General features: G+C 47.8%; 1 protein-coding gene across 1 annotated transcript; it reads left to right on the top strand.

Annotated features, from left to right (window-relative positions):
• Nucleotides 1-2,098: 2,098 nt before the first annotated feature.
• Nucleotides 2,099-4,200, top strand: LOC132231584 (RNA-binding motif protein, X chromosome-like). The gene has a single exon (XM_059690956.1). The coding sequence runs from the start codon at nucleotides 2,876-2,878 to the stop codon at nucleotides 4,049-4,051; it is 1,176 nt and encodes a 391-aa protein (XP_059546939.1). The 5' UTR covers nucleotides 2,099-2,875; the 3' UTR covers nucleotides 4,052-4,200.
• Nucleotides 4,201-9,704: the final 5,504 nt, after the last annotated feature.

Here is a 9,704-nt window from a genome sequence, read left to right as displayed (position 1 = left end):
TCAGAAGACTTGAGTGAAATGGGGCATGCTCGAAGCAGTTAGAGCCTTCCGCATTTAGGGGTTTGCTGCTGCTGTTTAGCTTAGAGTTTTGGGGTGGTGAAAAATATGGAAGGCAGGAAGCATAGACATATTTTAAGGGATTTGAGTAAAGCTAGATTTGAACTTTTAATAAACTTTTAATAAACAGCTTAATAAACTTTTGGACAAAAGATGATGATTCTAACAATAAAACCGACTTGTGTGAAACTGAGTCGATGGAGAAGCGCATCTTACATTTTAGCCCAAGACTCCGGTTGCCACACTCTGGTGGACAGAGGGCTTTGTAAACCTGACCTTCAGTTTTCTTCTTGGTAAAGCACTTGGCCAGCCGTGGGCAAACTACGGCCCGCGGGCCGGATCTGGCCCGTTTGAAATGAATAAAACTAAAAAAAAAAGACCGTACCCTTTTATGTAATGATGTTTACTTTGAATTTATATTAGTTCACACAAACACTCCATCCATGCTTTTGTTCCGGCCCTCCGGTCCAGTTTAAGAACCCATTCTGGCCCTCGGGTCAAAAAGTTTGCCCACCCCTGCACTTGGCTCTGCTCCAAGTCCTCATCCCCAGCTCCTCCCCGTCCCCCAGATGCCACCCCTCCCATAGCTCTTGCTTCTATCACAGCACGAAGCTTGTCTGCATGGAGAGTCTCTGACTTTCTCCTGGACGTCATCCCACGCTCTCCTCTCGGGGTTGGTGAGAGCCGACCATCTCAGAATTTCAGAGTCCCTGTCGGCTCTGCGTGCGGCATTGCCAATGAGGGGCTCTGGCCTAAGGGGTTAAGCGGGGCCCAGTGCACGCCTCTTGGTGGCCCTGGGTAGGTCTGCCTTGCCCACTTAGTAATCCCAGACCCTAGTCATTCATGTAACCAACAGTGCTGGAGGGCCCACCCGGAGCCACACTTGGTGATTGGCCATTGGCACCCTCGCAAGAGACCATGGGCAAGAAAACATGGAACCACCCCTAGACTCCGAAGTCGGCCGCTTGGGCTTTCTCCCCAAAGGACCCGAGTGAGGCTCGGGCTGGATGGCCGCTGTGTCCTCTCCCCACCTCGTGGAAATGCAAAGGCCACGGTTTCTAGCAATGGCGCGGGGAAGACGGCTCCCGAGGGATGTGAACCCTGCATAGGACAAAGCTTCATGGCACGGTCTGCCAGTACATCCCCCGATGGAGTCCAAGAGGCAAATTAGTCCGGCAGCAGAAGGAACAGCAGGAGAAATGAGTGACTCATCATTTAGAATCCAAACCATTTTCACCGACAGATGGCAGGTGGTTCTAACAACAGCCCTTGCCCTGAAAGTACCTGGGGACCCAGCCAACAGCCGTCAGGCCAGAGCAGCCCCGCCGAAGAGGCGGCCTGAGAACGTGACCGTGGGCCAGCAGCCACCCCGAACTCCCACATAAAGCACTGCACAGACAAAGAAGCTCAGACCAGCCCCACAGCCCGTGGTCCGGTGACTGATCACTATCGGGCAGGACAAAGGCAGGCATCCCACCAACGAAACTTGCTTTGGTTCATGCGCTTCTCGGCCATTTTCAGTGGGTTTCAATGTCAAATAAAGCCCTGTCCCAAGAGGCAAAAAAAGTTCCTCTCTCCAGAATGTTTTATAATAAACTGAGACATAAAGGCCTTCATAATAAATTGAGATAAAAGGATGCACAGTTTCCTGCGCTTCGGGGTATGTTTTAGAGGAGCCTTTTATGTGATAAGAGGATCTACTCTTCTACCTTTTGTCTTTTTTGTGTTTGGTGGTTTAATAGGCATTTATTTTTCATAGTTCTGGAGGCTGAGAAGTCTCAGATAAAGGTGTGCCTGCCTTCTCTCTGTGTGTTCCCATGGCTTTCTCTCTCTCTTTTTTTTTTGTTTGTTTGTTTGTTTTCATATCTTCTACTTTATTCTCACAACATTCCTGCCAAGTAAGTTGAAGAGCTGTGTTTTGCCCCAATTTGCAGCTGAGCAAACTGAGGCTTTGAACAAGTTAAACTCCAAGTTCCCAAAGCAAATTAGTGATGAATCCAGGACTGGACTTCCTGTTCAGCATTTCTCAACTGTTTCTTACTTGAGGCATATTTCAGATACTGGGGTTTCTGACAGCAACCCTAGAGTTCAATTGCATCCATAGTGATTGCATTCTTCACTTGGTCTCTGCCGGAAGCTGGTCCATCCTTGCTGCTTGACACAGTCACTGCAGGGAAGAAACATCTGCACAGCATATGTTTCAAGGGACCTGGCGTATATGGCATACTGTTCTTTATATGTTTGCTCACCTTCTTGGCGCTATGTGTTTTAACCAAGGTCACCTCTCTGAGAAAGGTTGTTTCCCCAGGTAGGAATTTTCCCCTGAAGTTAGGGAGGGAATAAAACCCCTTAACTAAATGCCGGGTGGGTAGTTAATCACTTTAACTTCGAACAATCACCCTTAAGCTACATAATCTTTACTCCCTGGAATGGAGATAAGAAACGCCCTAACCTTTGGAATAGAAATTGACAGGATTAAAATCAACTGGTATAAATACAGATGTAACAAGACAATAAAAGATAGAACCTGGACAGAACTTGGCTGGAGATCCTGGCTAGAGACCCTGGCTAGGCTGCTGATCAACTGAATGCTGTGTCTGTGTCATTCCTTCTCCGCCAACTCCATCCACACCTTTGGGAACCCCTGGACCTGCTGGGGTTGGACCCCAACATATGGCGCAGTAGTTCCTGCAGGTTCTCTCTTCTGTCTTCGGAGCCAGTGGCCCTCCCTGTGCTGAGCAGCTAGGAAGCCCCTGTCAGCGAGCTCGTAGGAGCTTGAAACCTTCATCACCCTTCCGAATCTTACCAGGAGGGAAACATGGTTGAAGCTGATCGCCCAGAAAAGCTCTTCATTGGTGGCCTCAATACAGAAACAAATGAGAAAACCCTTGAAGCTGTATTTGGCAAATATGGACGGATAGTGGAAGTACTCTTGATGAAAGATCGTGAAACCAACAAATCGAGAGGATTTGCTTTTGTCACCTTTGAAAGCCCAGCAGATGCTAAGGATGCAGCCCAAGATATGAATGGAAAGTCCTTAGATGGAAAAGCCATCAAGGTAGAACAAGCCACCAAACCATCATTTAAAACTGGTAGGCGTGGACCACCTCCACCTCCAAGAAGCAGAGGCCCTCCAAGGGGTCTTAGAGGTGGAAGAGGAGGTAGTGGAGGGACCAGGGGACCTCCCTCACGTGGAGGGCACATGGATGATGGTGGCTATTCCATGAATTTTAATATGAGTTCTTCCAGGGGACCACTTCCAGCAAAAAGAGGACCGCCACCGAGAAGTGGGGGTCCTCCAGCTAAAAGATCTGCTCCTTCAGGACCAGTTCGCAGCAGCAGTGGAATGGGAGGAAGAGCTCCTATATCTTGTGGAAGAGATAGTTATGGAGGCCCACCTCGAAGGGAACCCCTGCCTTCCCGTAGAGATGTTTATTTGTCCCCAAGAGATGACGGACATTCTACTAAAGACAGCTACTCAAGTAGAGATTACCCAAGCTCCCGTGATACAAGAGATTATACTTCACCACCAAGATATTATACTTATTGTGATTATGGTCATTCCAGTTCACGTGATGACTATCCATCAAGAGGCTATAGTGATAGAGATGGCTATGGTCATGATCATGACTATTCAGATCATCCAAGCGGTGGCTCCTACATGGATTCATATGACAGTTATGGTAACTCACGTAGTGCTCCACCTACACGAGGGCCCCCGCCATCTTATGGTGGAAGCAGTCGCTATGATGATTACAGCAGCTCACGTGACGGATTTGGTGGAAGTCGAGACAGTTACTCAAGCAGCCGAAGTGACCTCTACTCAAGTGGTCGTGATTGGGTTGGCAGACAAGAAAGAGGGCTTCCCCCTTCTATGGAAAGGGGATACCCTCCTCCACATGATTCCTACAGCAGTTCAAGCCGCAGAGCACCCAGGGGTGGTGGCCGTGGAGGAAACCAATCTGATAGAGGGGGAGGCAGAAACAGATATTAAAAACAAAACTTTGGACCAAAATCCCTGTTCAAAGAAATAAACAGAAAGTGGAATCCATTCTGTCATAACTACCCAAGGACTACTAAAAGGAAAAATTGTGTTACATTTTTTAAAATTTCCTGTTAAATTCCCCCTTCATAATTTTTATGTTCTTGAGAGGAATAAAGTAAAACATGTTTGAAAAAAAAAAAAAGACAGAACCTGGTTGGAGAACCTAGCGAGAGAACATGGCTAGAGAACCTGGCTACAGAACCTGGCTATGATGATCACCTGAACGCTATCTTCATGTCATTCCTTCTTCGCCGACTCCGTCCACACCTTTGGGGACTCCCGGACCTCCTGGGGTTGGACCTCACCAGGTCTCTGCAGCATCAGGTCACTGCTTGTATAGAATTATTGTCTATCCTGATGGCGTTCCCTTTTGTATTCTCATCCCAAAGCCCTCCTACAATTCAGCAAGCCTGTCATTTTTCTTTGGACCTGGCTTGACATTCTTTTAGTCCTCTTCTTTCTTTCTTTCTTTTTTTTTTAAAATTAAATCTTTATTGTTCCGATTATTACATTTGTTCCTCTTTTTCCCCCCCATAACTCCCCTCCTCCCAGTTCCCGCCCCACCCTCCACCCTCACTCCCCACCCACTGTCCTCATCCATAGATGCACGATTTTTGTCCAGTCTCTTCCCGCATCTCCCACACCCCTTTCCCCCCCAAGAATAGTCAGTCCATTCCCTTTCTATGTCCCTGATTCTATTATGATCACCAGATTATTTATTCACTTGATTCTTAGATTCACTTGTTGATAGATGCATGTTTGTTGTTCATAATTTGTATCTTTACCTTTTTCTTCTTCTTCCTCTTCTTAAAGGATACCTTTCAGTATTTCCTATAATACTGGTTTGGTGGTGGTGAACTCCTTTAGCTTTTCCTTATCTGTGAAGCTCTTTATCTGACCTTCAGTTCTGAATGATAGCTTTGCTGGATAAAGTAATCTTGGTTATAGGTTCTTGGTATTCATCACTTTGAATATTTCTTGCCATTCCCTTCTGGCCTGCAAAGTTTCTGTTGAGAAATCAGCTGACAGTCATATGGGTATTCCCTTGTAGGTAACTGAGTTTCTTTCTCTTGCTGCTCTTAAGATTCTCTCTTTGTCTTTTGCTCTTGGCATTTTAATTATGATGTGTCTTGGTGTGGTCCTCTTTGGATTCCTTTTGTTTGGGGTTCTCTGCGCTTCCTGGACCTGTAAGTCTATTTCTTTCACCAGGTGGGGGAAGTTTTTTGTCATTATTTCTTCAAATAGGTTTTCAATATCTTGCTGTCTCTCATCTTCTGGCACCCCTATAATTCTGATGTTGGTACGCTTGAAGCTGTCCCAGAGGCTCCTTACACTATCTTCGTATTTTCGGATTCTTTTTTCATTTTGCTTTTCCAGTTGGGTATTTTTTGCTTCTTCGCATTTCAAATCTTTGACTTGATTCTTGCGCTCCTCTGGTCTGCTGTTGGGTGTCTGTATAATATTCTTTATTTCAGTCAGTGTATGCTTAATTTCTAGTTGGTTCTTTATCACAACATCGAGGGTCTCATTAGATTTCTTGTAGATCTCATTAAGTTTATCAGCAGTTTCTAGAAACTTATTGAAAGACCTTAAAAGTGTGGTTTTGAGCTCTGTATCTTCCATTTCTGTCATGTTTCTTTGTCTCCGCATTTTTTATGCTTTCTTGGTGCACCCCCTAGTGGTCTTTGTGTGCAGTCTTGTTGTAGTTAAGCCTTGGTTGTTGTAGGTAATACTGGTGGGGATTTGACCTCCAGGCCAACTGGCTATGAGAATCAGCTGGGTCTGCAGTGGGAGAACTTCTGTGTTGGATCTCTAGGGCGGTGCTAATCTAGCCTTTGCCTGAGGCTATCCGGCAAATGCCTCTGTGCAGGGCTTGGGCGGGGCAGGTCCCAGAGGATCTACAGCGTGGGCGGAGGGAGCAGTTATGGCTGCTCTCAGTTCCGTCCCTAGGTGCTCTGCCTCACCGAATCCCAGCAACTGCTGCAAACCTCAGAGAGAAAGCTGCCTTGGAGTTTCGACCGAAGCCAGACAGTCCCGCTTCTCCCATTTGAGTCTGGGTCCCTAGAGACTCGCCCGGATCTGGAGCTCAGAGTCTGAGACTCCCTCCCGATTGAAAACAACAACCGCGCCCTCCACCACCAGCCTGCTCCGAGTGCACTCCGCACCTGAGTATTTCACTTCAGCACTGCGCCTCCTCTGAGTCTGGGTATGATATTCTCTTTCCTCCTAGTTGTAGAATTTCCACTCAGCCAGCCTTCCTGTGGTTCTGGATGATGTCTTTTAGGTGTAATTTGAATTGGTTGTTCGAGGCAGCAATCTCTGGCGTTAACCTATGCCGCCATCTTGGTTTTCCGGGCTTTTTCTCTTGAGGAGAGAGAGAGAGAGAGAGAGAGAGAGAGAGAGAGAGAGAGAGAGAGAGCTACTCTTCTACCTTTTGAACAGAAGTGGAGAGAGAACAAGATTATCTTACTTTAACATGAGCTTGGAAATCATGCCGAGAGTGAAGCAGGAGCATTGGTTTTCTTTGTTCACCAGGGCAACGCACCACCACACGATGAAAAGTTTGGGAGCCTGTTTACCCAAAACCAGACCCAGCCAAACCCCCGCCATATCCGCAGAGGAGGGCAGAGGCCACTGCGGGGGAGTTAGCAATCCGAGTGGAGCAGACTTTCGGTGACTCATGGACGGACAAGACAGTCGCTCACATTATAAAAATAAAATTGGCTGTTTTATTTTGTGTCTCCGCTGGGGGTGACATTTTCCTTCCCTGATCTGGGCAGTTTCTACCAGTTCTTTCTGACGCTCCTCTGTGTTCCTCCACCTTCAAACAGCTCAGGAAGCAGCTGTGCTCCTGAGCGGCTGCGGTGGGAGAACAGAGCTCCGCAGGTCTTTTTGGACCCACTTACATCCTCTCCAAAGAGGCTGAACGACTGAGGTGACAGCTGTCAACCAGTACGGCTAAGCAAGCCTCATTCTGCGATCCTGCTGCCATGCCGAGAGGGCTGTGGCGTCAGAGTGGAAGATGGAAGACCAATTGCTGCCGTGGACAGTAACCAGGGAGATGCTGGTGGCAGGAGCCAGGGTGGGAGTTGTAGATGTCATGGGGCATAGATTTTTCTTTCTTTCTTTTTAAAAAATATATTTTTATTGATTTCAGAGAGGAAGGGAGAGAGAGATAGAAACATCCATGACGAGAGAGAATCATTGATCGGCTGCCTCCTGCACGCCCCACTCTGGGGATCTTAGCCCACAACCCAGGCATGTGCCCTCACCAGGAATCGAACCATGACCTTCTGGTTCATAGGTCGACGTTCAACCACTGCCCATGCCAGCCAGGAGAATCTATTCCCTTTAGGGGGAAAAAAAGCAAGAAGTTTGGTGAGGTGGGATTTACTCAAGTGGACTTAGCTCACCACGTCACCGGTGTGGACTGTTTTTGCAAAAACAAACAAAACACATACAGAAACCAGACAAACACACGGTGGGCGGGGAGAGGCACTTCCCAGGGGTTTCCCTTCACAGAAAGGAAATGCATGAATGAGCTTGGACAAGGCACACAGAGAATCCCAAAGCTATTCATTGCTTTAATTAAGAAGAGATGCAACTAAAAAGGTCGCTATATCACTTAATGTGTAGGGTAGACAAAATCAATTACCATCTAACTCCCGGGGTATGACCAAGGTCACTTGGAAAGAAGCCCTTGTTCCAGTGAAATGACACATTGTTTACACCTCCCTCTACCCTCCTCCCCTGCCTCCCTTCTTTCCAGTCATTCCAACCCAGCAGCCGATTTCAGACTCAGATGCATTTTTTTGGTGGAGGACAAACAAAACCACTGTCCTTTGGCCTAACTAACAAAGCTGCTGGTTTCATAATTGTCATGCCCACCAGTTCTTTACAATGAGGACGTCTGTGCAGTCGGGCCGTGGTCCTGCTTGTGACCGGCTAAGAACCGCCTCTGACATCTGTCCTCTGGCGGAGAGGTGGGGACCACGGGTCCACTCTGGCTGGAGTACCACCGACAGGCAGCCTGGGTCTGCTCTGGCCCCAGCCCTGAGAACAGCAATGGCCAGCCTCCTGCAGACATACCATGGGAGCATGGAGGCAACCCTCACCCTCCCAACTGGGGAATACAGACTGGAAATTGCTTGCATCAGCCCTGGGATATTACAGTGTCAAACAGACCAGCCCTAGCTGGTTTGGCTCAGTAGATCAGAGTGTCAGCCTACGACTGAAGGGTCCCTGGTTTGATTCTGGTCAGGGGCACGTGCCCGGGTTGTGGGCTCAATCCCCAGTAGGGGGCGTGCTGGAGGCAGCCGATCAATGATGTTTCTCTCTCTCCCTCCCACTTCCTCTCTGAAATGAATCCAAATATATTTAAAAAACAAATAAACAAACAAACAAAAAACCAGAGCAGGCATCAATGGTTCCAGACTGTAGAGGGCTGGTTTGTTTCCCAAACCCAGGCCTGGGCCTCAGCTCGCTCTTTTCCTTCTTAACGGAGTCCCCAGCTGGCCCTCACCTGATTCAAATCATCTGTAACAAATCCATATTTAGCATCTATATGCCAGGCTCTTGTGAGGTCTGTCAGTGAACAGAGCTGGCCCCCAAATCCCCGCCTACATGGAGGTCACATTCTAATGTGGGGAGACAGAAAACTACACATAATGAAGAACATGGTGTGATCGAAAGGGATACCTGCAAAGCAAAACAGAAACGCAGCGCCTGGCCAGGGGGTCTGGAGAGCGTGGGGCAGGTGGAGGTAGGAGGAGATCTTACATGGCTGGTGGAGGCAGACCTAATTGGCAAAATAACATCTGAGTGGAGAACTCCAGGCAGATCAGAGAGGCAGCTGTGTGGAGGCGGGGCTGGGGGTGGGGAGGGAGTGGGTCCCTGGCAGAGGGGATGCAAAGGTCTTTGTGACGAGCTAAGGGGGGAGCGCATCTGGTCTATGAGAGGAGAGGCAGGTGGCCAGTGGCTGGAGCTAGGGAGGGCGGGGCTGTCAGAGGTGGGGGCGGGGAGACAGGTTACATGCCCTTTAGGCACCAATGGGGAGCTGTTGCAGGGTGCCCACATGTGTGCCCACATCAGCACTCCGGCTGCTGTGCTGAGAATAGGCAAGGGTAGGGGATGGGAGACCAAGCAGAAGCTCTTACTTCTATAATCCAAGTGAGAGACACAGACCAGAGTGCCGGCCACAGATGTCATGAGAAGCAGTCAGCTTCGGGGTATATAATTCATTTATTTAAAAAAAGCAATACCTAACTTAACTATAAAACAGTGTTAAAGTAAATGCTGACTGGCCCATAATACGCATCATCATCACAGATTGCTTTTCCAGGCAGAAGAGGCTCACGCTTACAGATTGCACTACAATCTGCCCCATAAACCAAACACATTCTTTTTTCATTTAAATGGAAAATTTGGAGACCATAGAGAAGATTGAAGAGGAAAATAAAAATGGTCCGTAGTCCTTTCAGTCAGAGATCACCGTCGTTAATACTTTGGCATATCTTGTTTCATTCTGAAGGATTAAGTTTATTTTGCACATTGCTTTCTTGCCCATAGGCACACACGCCTATTTTTAACATTTGTAATCCTA

This window comes from Myotis daubentonii, chromosome 3 (assembly GCF_963259705.1).
Source record: "Myotis daubentonii chromosome 3, mMyoDau2.1, whole genome shotgun sequence".
Taxonomy (NCBI): domain Eukaryota; kingdom Metazoa; phylum Chordata; class Mammalia; order Chiroptera; family Vespertilionidae; genus Myotis; species Myotis daubentonii.
This window is presented reverse-complemented; position numbering and strand designations above follow the sequence as displayed.